The sequence below is a fragment of the Papio anubis genome, chromosome 3, assembly GCF_008728515.1.
Source record: "Papio anubis isolate 15944 chromosome 3, Panubis1.0, whole genome shotgun sequence".
Classification (NCBI taxonomy): domain Eukaryota; kingdom Metazoa; phylum Chordata; class Mammalia; order Primates; family Cercopithecidae; genus Papio; species Papio anubis.
This window is the reverse complement of record NC_044978.1, coordinates 83,373,277-83,396,163: the sequence shown is the minus strand read 5'-3', so window position 1 is coordinate 83,396,163 and position 22,887 is coordinate 83,373,277. Positions and strand designations below refer to the sequence as shown.

The 22,887-nt window shown below is 35.5% G+C and overlaps 1 protein-coding gene across 1 annotated transcript in view; it reads left to right on the top strand.

Moving 5' to 3' along the window:
• The window catches only part of ARHGEF38 (Rho guanine nucleotide exchange factor 38), a 132,934-nt gene that overhangs the window by 87,388 nt on the left and 22,659 nt on the right, over positions 1-22,887 (top strand). The window contains exons 4-7 of the mRNA XM_003899050.5: positions 1,659-1,806; positions 7,561-7,578; positions 16,355-16,554; positions 19,685-19,818. Of these exons, the coding sequence (XP_003899099.2) occupies positions 1,659-1,806; positions 7,561-7,578; positions 16,355-16,554; positions 19,685-19,818 (500 nt within the window). The remainder of the gene's footprint in view (positions 1-1,658; positions 1,807-7,560; positions 7,579-16,354; positions 16,555-19,684; positions 19,819-22,887) is intronic.

The following is a 22,887-nucleotide window of genomic DNA, read 5'->3' as shown; positions in this document are numbered from 1 at the left end:
GGTACGTGCTAAAATCCAAGGGAAAAATAAGACTATGGCCTCTAATTCTGCCTTTCCACCTCTAGACAGGACTTTGGGAAAATCATTTATTTCTTTCAAACTCAGATTTATTCATCCTTAATTAATATGGATAAATAACCTCTTATCTCTTCATGCAAGTAGGAAGTTAATGTGTGAAAAACATGTTGAAAATATTAAGGGCACTTTTATTTCTGTGGAAAGAATGAGTTACTCCTGTTAACTATAATAGGTCCAGATTAATAGCTCCAGATCACTGTCAATCTATTCAGCCATCCCAATTAATTCAGCCACCAAGTCATTATCAATCTCAAATTTGCAATGTTTTGAGAGCTGACCCTGTCACATATTTCTTGGGTATCTGCCAAATAATTTAATGTATTGTGCTGGATCGAGTAGTGGATGCATAGTACTCATCTTTAAGTAATGAAGTGTGAGATCAAATCAAACTATTGCCCAATATCTACTTTAGCCACCAGTTATAGACCCTATTTTATCATAATATCAAAAAGGATTCATTAAATGCCTAGATACAATTAGCCTAAGTTGCTTTATGAATATACAGTCATAACCTTGGTTCACAGTATTAAACTTATTTTTAAAATATGACCTTTTTTATTATCACATAGAAGGAAATATTTTATTTCTCTAAACTCCATTGTGTGCCCTTGAGAGAGCCTCAGGAAATATTAGTGCAGTAAATATTGAAAAATAACTTACCCAACACCTGAAATTTCGCCTTCTGTACCTCTTATAAATTAATTAAAAACTGCTTCATTTTGAGCATTTCATATGTATTTACTATACTCTGAACTTTACAAATACCACCTCTTTTAATTTTTACAATGACTTTCTGAAATTGAGTATATTGGTGTCATCAGGTTTAAAGAGTTAAAACAACTTGCTCAAGTCACAATGCCAGTCTGTAGCACAGCCTGACTCAAATCCATACACACCAACTCTAAACTGCAACTTTTTTTTTTTTTTTTTTTGAAGATAGAATCTTGCTCCGTCACCCAGGCTGGAGTGCAGTGGCACAATCTCGGCTCACTGCAACCTCCGCCTCCCAGGTTCAAGCGATTCTCCAGCCTCAGCCTCCCGAGTACCTGGGGCTACAGGCACCTGCCACCACGCCTGGCTGGTTTTTGTATTTTTTGTAGAGACAGGGTTTCACTGTATTGGCCAGGTTGGTCTCACACTCCTGGCCTCGTGATCTGCCCACCTCAGCCTCCCAAAGTGCTGGGATTATAGGCGTAAGCCACCACACCTGGCCACACTGCAACTCTTAATCACAATTCTGCACATCGACCTTGTATGTAAAGTCACCTTTGAGAAAACCACCTTTCTTTTGTTGCCCATCTCTGATAACTTGTTCATCCTTTGTTTTATAAAAGAAAAAAAAAAAAGAAAGACAGAAAAAGAGAGGAGCAAAGAAGGAAAGCAGGGAGAGAAGGAAAAAGGAAGGAAAAGAAAGAAAAGGAAAAAAAAATCACTCAATGTTTTCCACGCTTCCTGAATAACCTGGGGATAAAGTAGTTCCCGTCCAACTTTTTGACATGAGTCAACATTGTTGAAAATAATCATGGGAAGTGCCAGCTTTGTCAGATGATGTCATTTTGCCTTTGTTTTGCATTTATCAGGAGAAGTATTCTTGCAGATTAAAGGGCCACTGGAAGATATTTATAAAATTTACTGCTATCAACATGATGAAGCACGTAGTATACTGGAGTCCTATGAAAAGGAAGAAGAGCTGAAGGAACATTTGAGCCACTGTATCCAGTCCTTAAAGTAAGGCCTCTTCAAATGATGATTCCCATCTCCTCTCAGTCGCCTAGCAGGGAGCATTTTAAATGGGTGTAGATGAAAGATCTCCCATAAATCCTATGTTTTATGAGGCTTGCTGGGAGCTCTGCTTTGCATTCCCTTTATAAAAAGCTGACATGCCAGAAGCCCTGATTGACTTTTTTTTTCCCCTGTGAGAATCACTAAAAATAACATGGGAGAAGATTTAGAGTGCTGCAGAGATTGAAAAATGCAATATCAAAATATAAAATGTGGAAGAAAAGCCTCTTCTTAAAGCTATTGTAGCTTGCCTGGCCCCACGTAGTTCAATGAGTATATGAGATAACATGTGGCCCTGTGACCACTGGAGCACATGGGTTAATGGAGTTAGTGTAATGGCCTACGACTCTCTGCATGGTTGTCTTCTTTCCCCAAACTTACTGTGGGGAGACTGGTGAAGACAAGTCAGGCCTTGCTAAAGTGAGTTTCAGAACAATTACTCATGCCTTCCTTTCTCATCTCTATTTATTTGTTTGTTTGTTTGTTTATTTATTTATTTATTTATTTTTTGAGACGGAGTCTCCCTCTGTCACCTGGGCTGGAGTGCAGTGGCCGGATCTCAGCTCACTGCAAGCTCCGCCTCCCGGGTTCACGCCATTCTCCTGCCTCAGCCTCCCGAGTAGCTGGGACTACAGGCGCCCGCCACCTCGCCCGGCTAGTTTTTGTATTTTTTAAGTAGAGACGGGGTTTCACTGTGTTAGCCAGGATGGTCTCGATCTCCTGACCTCGTGATCCGCTCGTCTCGGCCTCCCAAAGTGCTGGGATTACAGGCTTGAGCCACCGCGCCCGGCCCCTTTCTCAACTCTAAAACATTGCTGGGAGTGCTACACTATGTACTTTTTCTTTTCTAGAGAAAATATCTATTCACTGTGAAAATCTGAAAAATATAAGAAAGTATGTGTAAGATAAAAACCCCTTGCTATTTCACTATTAACCATTTTTTTAAGTAATAATTTTCTTCTGATATTATTTATATGCATAAGTGTGGGTATGTGCTTGGATTGATTCTTTTAAATGGAATTGGTATCTTACTGAATATGCAGTTTCCTACCACATGAAGCTTAAAGCCAAAATCACTGCCATACTCCACATCTTACCCAGTGGCTCTCTTACAAACTCTCATTTTTAAGTAGAATCCACTGTCAAATAATTTTGATTAGACCAGGAATTAACCACAGAGAGCTGTGGTGTATGAGTCAGTGCACACCCGTCTGATCCTGTAGCACACCTCCCCAGTTTACTCTGTGTGGTGGGGAAAAGAGGGATCCCCAATGGGGACTGGGATGGGGATCCTAATGTGGTGCAAGAGGTTTTTAGCTGCATTAAAGAGAAATCATGATACTACTCTGGAGGAAGAGTTTCAGGCTAGAACTGGGTCTGAAAGTGAGTTTAAAATGAGCCCAGTGAATTTTTTTTTTAATAAATAAAATTTCAACTTTATTGCCCTCTACTGGTCATTAAATTTTAATTACTCTACTGGTCATTAAATTTTAATTACTGCGGTTTTAAACCATTCATGCCATGGAAAAGAATTCAAGTCACCAAATCTTAAGCATTTATTTAGTGTTTGTGCTGTGCCAAGCGTAGCTCTGGGTGCTAAGAATACAAAAGTAAATAAGACTTAGACTCTGCCCAAAGGAACTCAGTATGATCAGGTAAGTCTTAAATATAAGATGTAATGAGCAAGTAGCTCCAGTTAATTATTTCTCACTATTTTCAGCTTAGTTCAGTGTTAGCATATCAATTCAGAGAAACATTCAAGTTTGAAGTTGTGTTCATTTTAATTAATTCACATATTAGAAGCACAGTCATCTACATATTCAGGTGTTTTATCCTTTGGGTAAAAAAGGAAATGGTGCTATCCTGGGTTTGAACTAACACCTTTCCTACCTTCAACAAGTGGCAGGATCTGATCCAATAAAAGCTGGAGCCATTGTCCTTCTTCAGGTTCTAGAACCAAGAGGAGAAATGTCACAACAAGTGAACATTTAGCACCTTTGATCACCACCCCCCAAAGCCAGCCCTGGGGATGGAGGTCCTTGCCTGAAAAGAATGTGGTGCATCTACTTTGAGCATGTGCTTCTAACTGTTCACCAGGAGTGGAGCTGTCTGTTCAGAGAGGAAAGGACATCAGTTTACTATTCATTAAGCTTTTAACTTTTAAGAGAAAGAAATAGACACTGCCAGAAGATTCCACTAGGCAGTATAGCCCAGTATCATATCTCCAAAAAGCAGCTAAAGGCAGAGGCAATTTCAGAACCTCATGAAGTCTCAGTTACTGAAAATTATTTTCAGACCCAATGGCTTATTTGGTCTTTTTCTGCAAGTTTCAGGTAATTCCCCTGGCCATGCCCCAAATTTTGTGTTTAGAGCTACTCTGATTTTAGGTAACAGTTGCAGGCACTGGAAGGTGTTAAGGTTTAGAAAGCAAAAAATCTGAAAGAAGCAATATTGGCACAACTATTTCTTAAGGGAAAGAAAATCAAATAAAATAGCTGAAGTTAGAGCTATTTTTCCAAAAGTTGCCTTTCCATGAAAATAAAGTTAATGATGGATTGTACTGGTCTGCCTGAAGGCTGAGGGCAGTAGAATTATTGACATTACTATAATACTGACCTCAATCGAGCTAAGCTTTAAATTCTGAGAAACAGGTTTTCAAACAGGTTTATAGGCCAAAGAGAGACTAGAACACCCTAAGGGCTTGGTTTCCCTTGCCAAGTAATCAGTCAAAGCTATTACTGTCGTTCTGCCTTTTCCTTGTGGCTAGATAACACAGCCCAAGTTCAGTTTCCAATTTCTAATAAATACTAGGTGTGGCCTCCATTTTATCCTGTACAAGGCGATATTGGAAATCTTTGTTCGAAGCAATATCCACGAGAGAGGTGGCTTCATGCCTCAGAAGTTAAGGTGGATCTTAAAGCAATTTAGGCTGTTTTTTAAACCAAAATTGCAATATGTTTATTGGGGGCCTAATAAATATTTAATAAGAGTGCTAAATAATGTTGAAAATATTTTTAAAAAATATATAAGCATAGTTCTTGCCTCCCAGAAACACAAACTCTAGTTGAGGAGATAAACAACACCATGTGGAAAGCTTAATAACAATACAAGAATTAATTTAAATAACACCAGAAGCTTTCACGGTGGCTGCAGTTCAAGACTAATTCCCAGAAGAGTAGCAGAGATACTACCTGGTTCTGTAAAAGACCCAAGTTTCTAACTTTCAATTATTCTTTGAAGCCAGTGATCTTTCAAAAGAGAGAATAATGTTGAATCCTTTCATAACGTGAGGGCAATATTTTTCCGTGTGTGAGTTCCCTTGCGCCAGATCCACCAAGATCGTGTATTAAAAGTAGATTCCTATGCTCTGCCTCAGACCAAAAAAAAAATAGTATTTCTGGTGGCCCAGTTCAGGGTCTGCTGTTTTAACAAGCCCCCTCCGGTGATTTTCCGTACACACTCAAGTTAAGAACTACATTAGAGGGAGAAATCGTGTCTACAGTACTCACTTGCTGCTTCCCCTGAAGCAGCTGGGTTTTTTCATCAGTATTGATACAATCTAAACAGTAATTTCAGAGTTTGGAGACCTTCAAAAAGAAAAGATTCTAAGACTATCCAAAAGCAAATACACATCTGCATCTATAGCCTACAAATTGGAAATTAGCAAGTTTTTATTTGTTGAATAACAAGAAGTTTTGACGGTCAAATTAGTGACCCCTAAGATTGTGTGAAATACCGTATTAAAATAGTCTCCAAAGTTATGGAAGTTATTTGCTAAAGATCTTATTACTTAGCCTTCTTGGGGTTATTTAAGGTTTCTGATCTGTATGAGGAAAGTGAAAGATAGCGTGGCTATAAATGCAAATGTAGCTATAATTAGAATAGCCTGTCTGCTGCCTCCTTTTTCTGCTTTTCCATTTATAAATACCACTAAAGTCCCTGCTGCATTTCAGAGGCCCCAGAGATCTGTTTATTTTGTAATAGAAAGAGAATGAAGAATGAAGGGGATTTTCTAAGTTTTTCATGGATGGAAGACACATTTCTAGCTTCATGTCTAGTTGTTATAAATGTATCTGTATTTTTCTTCTTGCTAATCAAGGCCATCATCACCAGGAGGAAAACTTCTAACTTCTAGTCATCTGGGCACTTTGGCTGCTCACATTACTCCTGGAGCTTCTCCATTCAGGGAGGAAGATAACAGCTCATGCAATGCAAAATCCAAAGGAATACATTTCAATTTGTTCACCACATTTTATACTCATTATTCTAATGGAGTGTTCCAAGTAAAAATTAAAATCACTTTTGGAAAGCCCTTCAGTTCCTTGTTATATGGCATCATGTTTGAACAAAGACTATAATCCTTAAGGAATAGTCACATGAAAACTTGTTAATTGTGAGTCAAATTATAATGTGCTCATGATGGTAGGAGGTATAGTGATAGATATATTAAATTACTTTATCCCATAAAAGGGTAAATGGACACAATTTAAATTCTTCCTTCCTGAATTGCCTTTGTTTGGGATTAGCTTCTGCAAAATTTCAGCCTAAAAGAGATTTTTTTTAAATGACGAACAAATAAAAAGATGTTATAATATAGTGCCCCTACTCCACAGACTGTGGTTTTATCCTATTGGAAAATCTGTCAGATTCCCTTTCATAAAGTGTTATACTACATAAACACAATGTTGAATTTATGTTATGATATTTAGGTTTTACTTGGCTGAAATAAATGAAATAGAAAAAAAAAATCATGTTTTCTATAGAAGTTTAAAAAATAACCTTCTCTTTCAAATTCAATGTACGTGTTTTGGTTCCTTTATGATCACATTATTCACTTATTTGTTTGCATGAAAAATTGCATTTTTATTTGGATTCATTTTCTTCCACAGATTTTCTGACCTATGATCCACAAGCATATTTGACAAATAAAATTTCCCGTTAGCAGAGGAGAGAAGGTAGCGTGTGAGCCTAAAGTAAATGATTGGAAGGAAATATTGGGCAGGAGGTGGTGGTGGTGTTTCTTTCATTGCAATAGGAGAGTTCTTTAAACAGTCGTGAATAATTGCCTAAAATTATAGCAGCTGCTGATTTTTTAAAAAATTATAATTCTGTACTTGATTCCCATCTAATAGGTCTTAGACTCGGCAAAACCTAGTTATATTAGGATGTCTAGCAATTCATTCATATAGCATATCTGAAGATTGAGAAAACAATTGCTTCACACATGTCCCCCACCATTTCCCACATATACAAAGTACTGAGATTAATGGAAAAAAACTTATTATTGAATCCATTAAATTTTACAAAATGCAGCTTAGGCACTTATTAAATTTTTCCTCAATCACTGAATGTAAAAAGACCATCTATTATTATGGGATGGATCATAAAATTTTTTTATATTGAAAACATTTATTGTACTCCAAATGGTTGGAAACCAAAGGCCACAGTGATCAGATAATAAACACAGGATATTATTTTATTTATCCATAGCCATTTGAGGCTTTTAGATAAAAATTTTCATCTTCTTTATTTGTTAGGGACATGATTATAAAATAATGAGACTACTTCTATAAGGCATTCATGAAAATTACTTATTACTTTTATTTTACATAAAAAAATTTTTAAAGGATTTATAATGTTTGTATATTACCTTAAATATACAGATTTACATGAATTTACTTTCTTTTTCTTCTCTTACAGGAAAATATACATGCAAGAGTAAGTACTTTCTAAAATAATATAAATCAAATATAAAAATCATGAGAAAATGCAGCTGACTATTCCTGTCCAAATCAGAATTTCTGATTTTTCTAATCATGAGTATTGCTTTTAATAAATAATCCAAGATTGAAAAGGCATTTACTCCATTATTGGTGCATATTTTACTTATTAAATTATTATCACATATACTTTACCAAACCTTTTAGAAGAATCCCAATATATAAGCTCATGCCAGAAAGTCTTTGGGAACTGTTCATCATACATATGTTTGGGAATCTTAATGTGTCCAAAAACAATTCTTTCTATGAAACATATTAGTCTTTTCAAAATCTCAGATTAATATCATAATGTATTTGAAGTTTCCATAGATGAATGCATAAGAAAAGATTATTTTATGAAAATATTAGATTTCTTCTAATTTGGGGTCTTGTATGATTTATGAAGAAAAAAGTCATACACATTATAGCATGAAAATGAAATACTAAGGTGAAATAGTTGGTTACTAGAACAATATAGAAATTATTCTAGGAAAACAGCACATACAAACACTCTGAAAGAGTTCCATTATTCTAGAAGAAAAGTGTGTCCAGGCTGATTAAAGCTGAAAGGATGAAATTGACTTAAATACAAACTCAAATTTATTTAACAGGCACGTGTTTGGCTTATGATGAGCAACTCTTTAAGGTCCCAAGCTTCTAGTGTGTGTTTGCTTGTGCGTGTATGTACTTTAAACTCCTAAGAGTTTATATCAAGAAATTAAAAGTTAACAAAATGTAAATTATATTAATGTAAGCAGCAAATACCTGTCATTCATATTTTGGTGCAGAGCAACAGTGAGAACGGAATTCTGGAACTGAAGTGAAGGAATCAGGCATCATACAGATCTGTAGACCAAGGCAGTATATCTCAGTCAAGTTGAGAAGCTGATTTTTGAGACACCACACAGGCAACCAGTTCTCTCACTTTATCAGTCTTTTCTTTCTTTTTTTTTTTTCAAAAGCAAAAACTATCCTACAGGATAAACAGATATGAGTAGATTTGTCTAATGAGTTTCCAATTCTAGGCTCATTTGAATTCGAAGAGGTGCCTCGGCCTCCTGGCTTCTCTTCAAAGAGAGTTGATGTGGGGTGGGAAATGGCACTGCCTCATTATACAGCCTGTGTCCCTGGCATTGTGCCAAGGACTGGAGTTTTGCATTACTGAGTGGTTAGAGAAGAACTTCATGTGCTACAAATTCTGCTTAGGTTTCTTTTTCTAAAGCTTACATTAGGTCTTTGGAACCAAGAAACAAAATAAGGAGAGAGGAGAGAGAGATTCAGAGGAGAAGAGGGAGATATTCTTCTTAGTACAGTTAGCATGCACAGACTTCTGCATACAGAATACTTAAACAGTTCATTGTATTGAAACACTTGCTTAAAAATGGCCCTAGCACTTGCCACAATCCTGCTGTGTAGGAGTTAGCCAGGTTGTGTCTGCTCCCTCTAGACTATTCTATACATCAAGAACTAAAAAAGAAGAGCAATCCCAGCATGTGGCTGGATGCACATCAAAGCCAAGTTTGCTATGAATTATTTTTCTTCCTGTTCCTTTCATTCAGGTCATGAAGCACACATACTGCTACAGGAAAGGGCAAAAGGCAATGTCAAATGCTGTGTAATTATTGGGCTCTTTAGTGGCAAAGGCCAGCAATGTTGCAGCCAAAAGGGCATTTAAGAGTACAAGATGTGGGTTTTTAAATGGCATTCAAAAATCCCTAACTTATGGCAATCAAAAATTATTTGTTCTTAGTGGTTTTTTAATCTACCTTTTAAAAAATGCAAAGTGAAAGATATTTGTATTTTCTAAAATGTTTACTTTGAATTATAACCTCATGCAAACATCAGACAGTATTAAAGTGACAGGAATCATACAACTTCCCACTAAAAGCAAGAAAAAAATGCCTATTCTAAACATAGCTATCTTCAGAAATGCAGTGTTTTGTTATCTTTATGCTTTCACTCTTTTCTGTATGTATTCCCTGTCAGACTAGCTATTCTCACCTTGGATTTCAAGGTTCCTATTAATCACAAAATATTATAAATTATTTTCTCTTTTCTTTGTACTTTAAAAATTATTGAAGAAACACTGCAAAGAAAGGAAAATAAAAATGAGGACAGTAAAGACAATCAGCAGTCACATTCCAAAGCTAACTATTGTAGCATTGCAGTGAGTCCCTCACTTCACCATATTTTTTTCTTTACACACATACATTGACTAAAATAGGAACACTATATACTTCCTGTATGTCGACTTGCTGCCTCATTCATCATCAATACCTTGTGAATATCTTTCCATGTCAGTAAATATAAATCCACATTGTTTTATACTTGCATAATATTCTGTCTGATATATATGCCATAATTTAGTTTACCCAACCCTTACGACAGTTGAATTGTGTCTGTCTTATTGATGTCATAAGTTTATTTTTGTATATGATCTTGGTACAATAATCTGATTTTTTGATCAATTTCTAAAAGTGAAATTGCTAGATCAAAGGACTTTTGATACTTATTGTCAGAACATTTCAAAAAAAGCTGAGCTAATTTACATTCCCACTACTCTTATGTGAATTGTTCATTTATCCACTACTTGACAATACTAGATACAAATAATATTGGTATCTTTATAACTTGTAATGTATAGGCCCAAATGGTATCCTGTTATTTTAATCTGCATTTTTGCTATGTACTTAACTATTTCTATTTCATTTCTAATGCATGATGTTTTTACATGATTATTCACTTTTACTGAGATGTTCATCTTTTTCTAATACGTTTATAATGTCTCTTAATTAGTGCATATTAAACTTTGTCTTATGTATTATATATAATTTTTCCAGTTTATCATCTGACTTTTAATATAGGTTATGGCTGTTTTGGGCTCTGTTTTTAATCTATAAAATTTTACAGAGCTAAATTTTTAAATAGACATCACTTTTTTTCTACTGTGTCTTTCAGATTTTGTGTCTTCCTTAGAAATTCCAATGTTAGTTTATAAAGGATGATCCTATGATGTCTTCAAATTCCTATATGGTTTAATTTTTAGATTAAATATTTGATCTACCTTGAAATTATTTTAGTGTAAAGAATGAGGCCAAAATCCATTTTTCTTATTTTATTTATGGCTAGCTAATTCTCATAACATCTGATATTGAATAATTCATTTTTTCCCACTGAATAGGATTGTCAAATTTACCATGTACTCAATTTCTATACATATTTGTATCTATTTCTTGATTTTCTATTTTGTGCTACTCATTTGTCCATATATGTATCAATACCAAACTGCTTTTATTTTTGTAACTTTATAATATATTTTAATATTCAGTATCATTAGTCTCAGCTCAGTAGTTTTCTTTTACAATTTTTTGAGTATTCCTGCATATTCCCTTTTTATAAAAAAAGTTTTATGAAAAAAATGGTATATAGCCATGTTTCAATAGCCAAATCATTCTGCAAGATTTGTCAAGAAAAATAGTAATCCCCTCTTCTCCTACCAGCCCCTAAATTCTCATTAGAATACATTATTTTCACATCTTCAGCTGACTATTTTGGTATTTATCTTTATTACTTTAAAAACATGCTTGGTTGTTTTCTTTTTAGATATTATCTATTAACTTTCTCCTGTGGAAGACAAGAATTTATTTCTCTTTACTATCCCTATCTCCTCTACACAACAAGCACACACACAAATGCTTTTTCCATTTCTCCATTCCCCCAAGTGGTTACATTGTAATTTTGTTAGAGCAATAATCAATGTCTGAATTATTATATCTAAGTAAATTTCTTTTCAGAGGTAAACCTCGAAGTGATTACTTATTTTTCTATGAGTTAACAATTGCTGATTATCGCTTTCATTGTGCCCTCCTCCCCCTCCACTTCATCTACTTTCTCTGCATCTTCTTGTTCTTCATTTAAACTCACAGCCAGTTAACTAAGTCATCTTTCAAGACAACCAGATGCATTATGTATGCTATCAATTTCATCTCCCCAAAAGAGCCCCTTCCAGAGTCTTCAGTCCAGTTGAGCTTGGACTGGTGACACTGGGTGCAGCCATCTTGTAGGAATTCCCCTCTCATCATCCTGGAGATTCTCTTTGCCTCTTTCCTGTGTTGATTCTTCCTCATTTTGGTGGAGTACATCCTTCAATAGTGTCTTCTATTTCTCACAGAATGCATGGGAAGTAAAATGTTGAGAACTTTGTATCTGAAATACTTTTCTTTTACTCTCACACTTGGTTTGTAGTTTTATTTGGTATTGAATTCTAAATTGGAAACCATTCCCTTCAGAATTTAGAGGTAATTCTTTATCATTTTCTAGCTTTCAGAGTTGCTATTAGAAATCTGAAACATTCTGATTCCTAACCATGCATTAATGCCTATGTGCTTATTTCTTTCTCTGAAGGATTATGGAGTCTTCTCTTTGTCCTTAGTACTCTGAAGTTCATGAATTCCAAGGTGTGACTCCATTCTTCCATTGTGCTGGACACTTAGTGAGTTCTTTTAACCTGCAAATTCCTGTCTTTTTCTTGAATTATTTCACTCCCTATTTACTCCTCATATTTGCTTTGTTTTACCTTCCTGTGATTCTTATTAGTAGATGATGAGCTTCCTAGACTAGTCCTCTAATTTTCTCATTTTTTTTTTCTATTTTCTATTCTTTCGTGTGTGTGTTCTTCTCTTTGGAAAGTTTCAAAACATTATCTGCAACACTTGTAAGAATTAGACACTTTCTTAAGCAGATTTTCAATGGACCCTCCTTATTTTGGTATCTGACCCCTCATTCCCTATTTCCATGAGTAACCAGTGCCTCTAATTGATTAACATTTGCAAAATGATTAAACATTGCCTTACCATTTCACTGGTTCTCTCTGGTCTGTTACATCAATTACTATTCATTTATCTCCTTTATATCTTCTAATTTAATTATAATTATTATGTATTTATTTTCACTGTTATCTTTTATTTATGACAAAAGCTGTTAGTTTATTTGTGTAACAATATATAGTTTCCTTTAAAATTGACTTAGGTGTTTTAGAAGGAGAATAAATTGAAAAAAACTCAGTGACAGCATAGATGCTTGTGGCTACTGTAAAATAAATATTAAATTTAGGATGTTTGTGATCATGAAATAAAGGAAATTCAAAGTAATATAGTTAATAGTTACATAATTATTCTTTTTTTACTTATTTTCTCCTTCCCATTAAGAAATTAGATGTATTGCATGTTTAATATCTAATTTTTTTTTGTTTTCCAGCATAGTGTTTATACTATTTAAATGTCATTTTAATTTTCATTGTACTTTTTTCCTGTATTTGATGTGAAACTCTGCAGCAAAACTGGATGCTGCTAAAACAAAGCCAGCTGTGTTTACTTGACTTTGTAAAGATCCAAAAATAATTTGTAATGAGATTAGTGTAGCTACTTTGGCACTAAATACTTGCCAAAATATTCATGATAAGACAGAGGAAGATGAAATAGAATTACAAATTAATAAGTAGTTTAGTTTTTGGCCCAACATGTATGGACAATTGTTACACATTTGTTTACTTACTGTGGGGAGTCATGGGATAATTGACTTCCTGGCTGAGATGGGTTATACCACAGATAGGACTCATCTGCCTCGCATGATTATCAGAACTTAATCTTACTGTGGGAGATTAGATGGGGTGAATTTTGTGGCATTGAAAGCATGGAGTATTATTATCTTATAACACTCCCTCTATCTTTTCTACCATATTGCTTCTCTGTGTGATGCAGATATCTGAATATCATTGCTCATCACTTGGGCAACTGTCTCAAATATATCTCCAGACACAAAAGTGTCTGGGAGATTTCTCATTTTTGAGAATGCCTTTCTTAGGATTTGTATTTATGACTTTTTTAGGAGAAACAACAATCATTTATAATTAATATTATTGTCATTTGAAATATAAAAGGGAGAGCTAGAACTTTGATCCCAAAGAGTGATGAAAAAAGTAATGATACAATCTAGACAAAACTAAAGAGCCTAAGTTGGTTTTTTGATAGATCTGGATAAGAAAGAAATGAGGGCAGTTCTTAACATTTAAAGTTAAAGTTCTTAACATTTCACTTCCCATGCATTCTGTGAGGAATAGAAGAAACTACTGAAGGATGTACTCCACCAAAATGAGGAATAACCAACAAAAGAAAGAAACAAAGATAATCTCTAGGATGGTGGGAGGGGAATTCCTGCAAGATGGCTGCACATCTGGGTTTTTGTTTTTTATAATTAAAACAAAAGCACATATATGACAAAAGACCACACTAATAAACTATTTTATTAAAGTTGAATTTATATTGATTTAAATGTTTGATTATATTTATATTTTGATATAAAGTCTTTTAGTGATTTTAAAAAATTAAATAAGCTAACATTTGATAATAAAAAACTCAGAAGAAATTCTGATTATATTCATATAGATAATATGATTTCCTCTAATCAAGTTAATACCTTTCATATCCTTGACTTGTTTCTTATTTAAGGGAATTATTTCTACTTAAATGACTAAACTGTTGTATTATTGAAGAATCTCTGCTTACGATATATAAGAAAATGTGCTTTATATTTAAAGGTTTTGCTACTGATATGCCATCAGTTAGAAAATACCTTTTGGGTTTTTTTTTTTTTTTTTTTTTTTTTTTTTAGTTATTTTTTCAGTATAAATCCTGAAAACAGTTTTCAATATTTATAACAGATTTATTTTAAAAATCTACTTCACTCAGTCCTCTTGGAAACCAATAATCAGTCTCTCCCCTCCCTCTTTCCAAGTCTCCCTTTTTCCCGCTTTCTGCCTCCTTCCCCTTCTGTCGCCTTCTCTCCTTACCTTCCTCTTTTTCTTCCTTAATAGATTTGGTGCAAATAGATATGAAGTAGAAGATACAGCCTATTAAAGCAACTCTTTACTCCCTTGCAGACCTTTAATATTTATTCTGGTTTTCTTTTTTAAAAAATGTTGCCTTTGGGTTTGCTTTAGTCTTTGTCTCTCTTACGCTATCATCATTTTCTCTGCATGTGAACAAAATTCCTCAGTCATTTATTCACATTTTTGGAAAAAATGTTCAGTATAAAATAAAAGCACATTACAGAAAATCTAAGAACTCTATCATTTCTCAGTCTACAAATATGCATTGAGAGAATACTGTATGCCATGTGGGAGGTATAGTGGTGACAGGGAAACTGATCATAAACTGGCAAACAGGGAAACAAGATGATTCCAGATAGTGATCGGTGATATGATAAAATCAAATGGAGAGATGTGATAGTGACTAGGTTACATTTGTGAATGTATGTGCGTGTGTATTTCTGCACATGTGTGCATGTACATGTGATAATACATTCTTTTGTTTCTCATTTATCAAATGAAATTAATTAGATGGTCTCTAAGATGCCTTCCTACTTTTTTTTTTTTTTTTTTTTTTTTTGCCACTGGCTGTCACTCTATTGCCCAGGCTGGAGTGCAGTGGCTCACTGCAGCCTCGACTTCCTCAGCTTAAACAATCTGCCTACCTCAGCCTCCCGTGTATGTGAGACTACAGGTGCATGCCACTGTGCCTGGCTGACTTTTGAAATTTTTTCTAGAGTGGGATTTTGCCATGTTGCCCAGGCTGGTCTTGAACTCCTGGGCTCAAGTAATCTGCCTTCCTTGGCCTCCCAAAGTGCTGGGATTACAGGCCCGAGCCACTGTGCCTGGCCCCCGACCCTTTCTAATGATGCGACTTTTCTAATTTTGTTCAACATTTGTACAGCTGTTTTACTGTTATAATAATATGGTCAGTCATTTATCCATAGTAATACTTTAAAAAATTATTGAAGTATAAAACATCCACCTATTGGGATTTGAAAACAGTGTCTGTATTTCCTATCTACAGTGTATCTTTACTTGTCTCTGCATAAAGAAGCTTTCAGAAATCACTGCCTTGTGTCCGAATGATCAATGAGAGTGGGTCAGACAATGGCATGACCACGCTTGTAGCTTCTTCCCCTCCTGTGAACTGCCTAACCGGTTGGAATGGCTCCAACCTCGTCTCAGAAGTTGCTAAAGGAAAAGTCAGGCACGAGTCTCACTTTTGTATAGTCATTTGAAGATCTGTTGACTAAGAATTCCACATGGAATGTCACTGTGTGATAGCAATGATTAGTGACAGGGATAGTAATAATAATAACTAGAGAATTATCACATTCATCAGAAGTCCCTTTTGGGGACTGTGGTAGAATCTCCAAAACATTGTAAATGCAACTTCTCAATTTGGTGGAAGAGAGAGGCCAAGACTTCCTTTTGACTATAACTTGCAAGTCTCTGTTTAGATTTTTAAATGGTTATTCTCCTCAATAATAATCACAAAAATGCCATCAGAAAAATGCATTTTTCTGTGTTGTCATGGTAAAATACATTCTGAAATTGTTTCCCATTATATTATAAAGCCAATTATAAAAAACCTTGTAAACTGTACATGGCATATGGATGAAAATCATGCTTTCAGACCATTTGGTGGAAAGATATACTTGTTTCTTTTAGGTTTTTGTTTCATAGTAGGGTCTTTCAGACTTGCTTCTTTCTGTCATCTTTTGTTCTTGCTTTTGTTTAGAAATTTTAGATATACAAATGGAAAAGAAGAGAAAAAGTTTTAGAAGTAATCATAAAAACACACAAAAATGAAAATGAGTTAATAAAACAAATGTTTGTGAAACGATATCATTTATCTCTATTGTAGAGGCAAATCAAACTTACTGGACATGGGCTCTTTGATGATCAAACCAATTCAACGTGTGATGAAATACCCCCTGTTACTGTGCGAACTTCGGAATTCCACCCCTCCCTCTCACCCAGATTACAGAGCACTGGATGATGCTTTTGCTGCTGTGAAGGACATTAATGTTAACATCAATGAACTTAAAAGAAGGAAAGATTTAGGTAGGAAGAGACATGATGAATTGGTTGTTTTCCATTATTGGAGTGTTCACTTCATGTTTCTGAGAATCAGAATGTTTAAGTAGTTATAGCAGCTGCAGTGAACTGATCATTTGAAATCTAGAATTAGAAGCTGGGGAGAAGAGTGTGGTTTTGCCTTGTCAGCTGGGTTAAGGAGAAGATTAAGAGGCACAAAAAATGAAATAAAAAATAAATCAAGCAGCCGTATACTCAACTTCATTGGACCACTGCAATTCTGGTGACATATTGTGGGATGCAGATACCCATTGCATATAGTCCTCCTGTCACTGGAAATATGTGTTGTAAGAAGGAGAAATGGCCACGTTGCAGTAGCAGTGGGAAGCGAATCCTGAAAGCATCCAGGAAAGGGGTAGATCCAGGTGACGGGGGCCATCTAGTATGTTGGATTAATCTGGTTCTAGCACACAGAGAATGGAGCTTTGGGGGCAATAATTTCTCTACTGATGTGAGCAAGTATACTTCTTTCTAGAATTAACAAATTGTTGTTAAATATTTGTAAACTAAAATAAAAAATTAGTGTTTAATGTAAAATTTCAAAACAGAAGGGATAATTACATGGTTCCTATACATCCCAGAGGTAGTAATGCATTGAGCTAGGCTGTTGGTCCTCCCTCAGTGTGATTTGTGTTCATATAAGTTCTTAGTTGGCATTGTACTCCTAATATGAAATCTCAGTTTGACATTAAAGCCACAGCAGTACTTTAGAACTAAATGATCCAATCACTTTATTTATTTTTGCTTTATTTTCTGATATTTATTTCAAAAGTCGTATATTTGTATTAGTAAATTAAAAAGAAAGGTGCAGAGTAAAAAGTAAATGCTATGGGGGAAGAAAACTCCATGAACAAAACAAAGAGATAGTACACAAAGGATCACCGTCCAGACTATATAATCATTGACATTAAATCAATACAAAAACATTTTAATACAAAAATGTTCATCAGAAAAAGAAGCAATTCACAGTTTTAAAATTCTAAGCTTCATTTATACTCAGGGAAATGTAATCATTGAAATCACACTAACATACCATTTCCAGTCCAAGAGACTGAGAGGAAAAAGTAATGAATACATTAAATGTTTAATCTCAGTGTACAGGTGAGAATGTACTTGGAATCACTAGTTTAGAGAACAACTTGACAACACCTAGTAAAGTTGAAGATGCACACATCAGAGACTCAGAAAATGAATTTCTAGGTATTTGCCCAAGACAGACTCTTGCCCATGTGCTCAAAGAGAGATGTACTGGTAACTAGCATTGTTCATAAATGCAAATTAAAAAGACACATTAATCCAGATAGTGGATAGATAAATGGCATATTATACACTACAATACCACAAGAAGATAAAAATTAACTGAATAAAAAAGTATATGTATCAATGGGTTAATCTCAAAAACACAATCCGGAGGGGTTTTCTTAAAGTAAATTTGTAAGTGGTAGAATAATATGTGCAGTATGATACTATTTTATGAAGTTTTAAAACATCCAAAATGTATTGTATGATTCCAAACATCCACAGTAAAGGCATACAAATAGATACAGATATAATAAGCCCAGTTATTTAGGATAACAATTCCCTTTAGGGATCATCCATGGAGATCGGGGTGCCCCAACTGTTAGGTGAGTTATTTTAAAAATAAAAAGACTGGAAACAAAGGAACATGTTAAGACATGACAAGGATTTGGATAATGGCTGTTATATTATTCTTTATATTTTTCTGTTTGCTTAAACTATTTCAAAGTTATGAAGAGTAAAATTCTTCCCTTCCCACAATGATTCCAGTTTGCATAGCTAACATTTTATTGTTTTCTTCAGACGTACTGTGTCTTCTTTTCTCTTTTCCTCTCTCTTTCTCTCTCTCTTTCTCTCCCTCTCTCCCTTTTCCTTCTTTCCATACTTCTTGCAACATAAATGGTACTACAGTTCGCTTTTTTAAAAACTTAATCATATATCATGAACATTCTTTCAATTAATATTGCCTTCTTTTTAATGTTTCCATAGCATTTTGTTTATGAGTATATCATTATTTATTAAACTGTTTCTCTAGGGATAAACATTTAGATGTTCCTAATACCTTGCTGTTAGAAAAAATGCTCTAGCAAATAAAACTTTGTATACTTGATTATAGAAAGCAGATTTCTCTGCATGAACTTCCTGGTAATAGACTATGAATATTTTCCTTTTTGTTAGTTTCTGCCAAATTGTTTTCTACAAAAATGTGTTGGTTTAATCCTCATCAGCAGTCTGTAAGATTGTCCATCTCCCTACACCTTTACCAACACTGAATGTTAGAGACATTTAATCTTTTCAACAATATGAAAGGTGAAAATGATTGCAAAGATAAATAAGTGAAGCTCAGAGAGGTTATTCAGCTTGCCCCAAATCTCTCAGCCAGTGAAGACCTGCTCTGGGATCTGAGGTCTCCTTACATTGGGTATAGTTGTCTTTTCTTTTCTTTTCTTTTCTTGCTCTGTCATCCATGCTGGAGTGCAGTGCCACAATCTCAGCTCACTGCAACCTCCGCCTCCTGGGTTCAAGAGATTGTCCTACCTCAGCCTCCCAAGTACCTGGGACTACAGGCGCGCACCACCATGCCAGGCTAACTTTTGTATTTTTAGTAGAGACGAGGTTTCACCACATTGGCCCGGCTGGTCTCAAACTCCTGACCTCGTGATCCTCCCACCTCGGCCTCTGAAAGTGCTGAGATTACAGGTGTGAGCCACCGCGCCAGGCTGAGTTGTCTTTTCTTTAGTTAGATCTTGATTCCCCATTCCAGAGGCCTCAGATAATAAATGTATTATCTGAGATGAGAGGGAGAACTTTTTCTAGTATCAGGGATTACTTTAATATTAATAAATAAAACTTGAACCTTGAGGGGCTTTTGTCCTTGTTTCTGGAGGTCATTGGGGTGGGTGTCTGACTGGGACATGGCTGGGCAGTGGGGCTAGAGCATAGGGCCTCTGCAGCAGAGGCTCAAAAATCATATACATCTTTATCTTGAATGTAAATACTCATCTTGAAAACTTTGGGTGAAGTGCACACTTTCTATGCTGCATGTGTTCAGCTATGTTATTACATTTTTCCTTTTCAGTTCTAAAATACAAGAAGAATGACGAGGATGAATCACTTAAAGACAAATTGTCTAAACTAAATATTCATTCAATTAGCAAGAAATCAAAAAGAGTGACAAATCATTTGAAGATTCTGACCAGAGGAGAATCACAGGTAATTTTTCTTCTTGGACCACCTACGTTTTCCCAGGGAACATGAATGCTGATATTTTTGTGAGGTTTTGTTTTGTGAGGACTATTTCTAGAATACTGAGAATCAAGGTAATTGCCCAATGCTGTTCTCTTCTCTCTCTCTCTCTCTCTCTCTGGAAAATAGGGGTGGGAGTGGGAATACGATTGACACTGTCTTAGCTGTGGTGCTTCTACTCAAGAAACAGATAAAAGAGAGACATGGACATAGGACATGGGACATAAGATTGCCCCAGGAGTCCTGATGATCATCATCAACTAGCACATATTCTCCCTCAAGGCAATGCCCTTCTTCCATCCTGTTTCACTTCTGCTCTTAAAAGTTGTACTTTTCTTCAGGGTTCCCTTGATATTCATTTTATCTTTATTTCATCTATATAAACAAAGTGTTTAGAGGCATAACTTAGTGCGATTTTTTTTCCTACTCCTTATCCCCTTCCTCTTCCCTCACTCCCCAGATGCACATTATATGAGTAACAGTCCTGTGTCAGCTGTTTAGCCTAGCTTGAGCCACTTTCACCCAATCCCTAATAAATAATAGATGGATTAGCAAAGACTCTTAAACTTTAAGGTGCGTTAAGAATTACCTAAAAAGCTTGCTGAAAGACAGATTCTAGGGTTCCACCTGCCTCAAGGGTGCAATCTAGAAGTCTGTATTTTTGCAAACACTCTAGGTATTTTGAAACCAATGATTTTAAAGTAAATTATCAATGGAACACACTTGCAATTCTTTGAGAATCACAAGATGCAAAGTTCATGGTCCTGAGATAGTAATACAGTGAGCTTCTAACCAAAATTGGGGAAGATAGTTCTTAGTATACTATATAGTCCTTATTTTTTCCTTCTCCTTTGCCTATTTTTATCACTCACATATTAATATCGCTAAGATTTTTAGTTTGAACAAGAGGCAACCCTATGGTGGTTCATGTTGGTTTCAGACAGCTTTGGGAGCTGCTGTGGTCTTTTCTCCTTCCATTAAGTCTTTGCAGCTTTCTGACCACTTAGGTAGAAGTAGCCCCTTCAACCTCTGGAAACGGCTAATATATTGACTCTGTATTTCAATCTTGACACTATTCATATGTGCAGGGGTCAGCACAGGGAAGAAATTAGGAACAACATCTTTGAAGGTTTGAACCTTACCTCTGCCACTTAGTAAATATTTGTTTGGGGCACATAACAAATTCAATGTAATCATCTGTAAATTCGGATTCTCCTAGTACTTAACAAATGGGATGGTTGTGAGGATTAAATGAGATGATGCATATATAAAGAAAGCACCTAACACAGTGTGTAAACACTCAATACACTTTGGCTGTCATTATTATCATAAATATCATCATTATTATTTTATATCATCGCCTGGTATGGTTATTTGCCTTTGAATGTGCAGACTTTTCTTCTTATGTGATGTAAAGTCCTTCATACATGGTGTATTAATCGTATTTTTTACTTCCTGTATTTTATAATGTTTTGTCATTTTAAAATACCTTTCTGGCTGAGCAAACTGCCCTCCTAGGGCTAGCCAATTCTTAGGGATAGCAAATGACTGGAACACAACTTCCATATGCAAACCAATCAATCTTGAGTCTATAGCTCTAACCACATCCTTATCTAATTCTTACACATCAAGCCAAGGGTTGATTTAGGGCATCAACCCTTGCCCTAAATCATTTCAGGGCCCAGTACTAGCAACTAGAGATTACCCCTATGGGGTAAATTAAAATAGCCAGTCCTAAACTCTTTACTCTGCTCCTGCCTCACCTTTCCCAAGGAAATCCTAACAGAGGTTCTGGTCTAGACTTTCTCTTTACTCCTATCTTCTGCTACTGTACCAAAACCTGGTGCTTTGCCTCTGGCTCTGTGTGGCATGTGGTGACTCCTCTCTCTGGGACCTGTGAGTATAATAAACTTCTTCCTTCCAAGTCATGTTCTTGTTTCCTCTTGTGACTGTACTGAATTTACCAACATGTACATTCTTAGAACATAAGGCTTGAATTATTTTTGTATTTACTTCTTTATATCCTTCTAGGGGCTAACTGAGTCCATTGCATGTAAGAGGTTCTTCTTCTCAATGTGGAACTATAGTGTAAGAAGTTTGGGACATTTATGGGATATGCTTACATATCAGAGAAAGGACAATGAAGACATTTCAACTAAAGACAACTATATTAAAATCAAATTGGAAATTTATTTAAGAAGAGATTGTAGCCATAATAGAGATAGGCATGTGTAAATGTGGTGCAAACAATTCTCCCCCAGTCTTTGGGATTTTGCTTCTGACTCAAGACAATTCTATTAAGAATTCTGGGCAGCCTCTAATTCTGGGCAGGCTTTTGAATAAGCTGTTATATTCTTTAACATATTTATCATCAGCTTCTTGTATTTCTCAATTGTGAACTAAAAGTGAATTGTAGTTAAAGTCGCCTGAAGGGATATTAATTAGATTTTTCCCCTTAATCTTTTGAGAGGATGTCCTGTCAGCAATGAAGCATTTTACTGTTAATCAGAAAATCAGCTGCATAGGCTTGACGGGAAAAGAGATAAATCTCAAATCAATCAATTTTGCACTTGTCAGCAGCTCAGGTGAAATATTGGTAGAGTTAGGGTATAAAGCTATTACCCAAGAGGAAGGTTCTCTTCAATTCATCGTACATATATTGAACTCTCTTGCATCCAGCACCATGTTAGAGATTGGGAATACAAAGATGAACAGGTGTAGGTTCTGAATTCAGACTGCTTGGGGTTGAATCCTGATCCTACTACACCATGGGTAAGTTTCTTTAACTCCCCATATTAACCAGGGTAAAGACCACATATCTGTTCACAAAGAGATTCCAAAGGCATAGTAGGCTAAATCAGGTAGCTGTTTATTTCTCTCTTTCTCTCTCTTTTTAATTTTTTTAGAGACAGGGTCTTGTTCTGTTGCCCAAGCTGCACAAGAGTGCAGTGCCATTATCATAGCTCACTGCAGCCTCAAACTCCTGGGCTCTAGGGATCCTCTCTCCTCAGCCTCTTGAGTAGCTCAGACTACAAG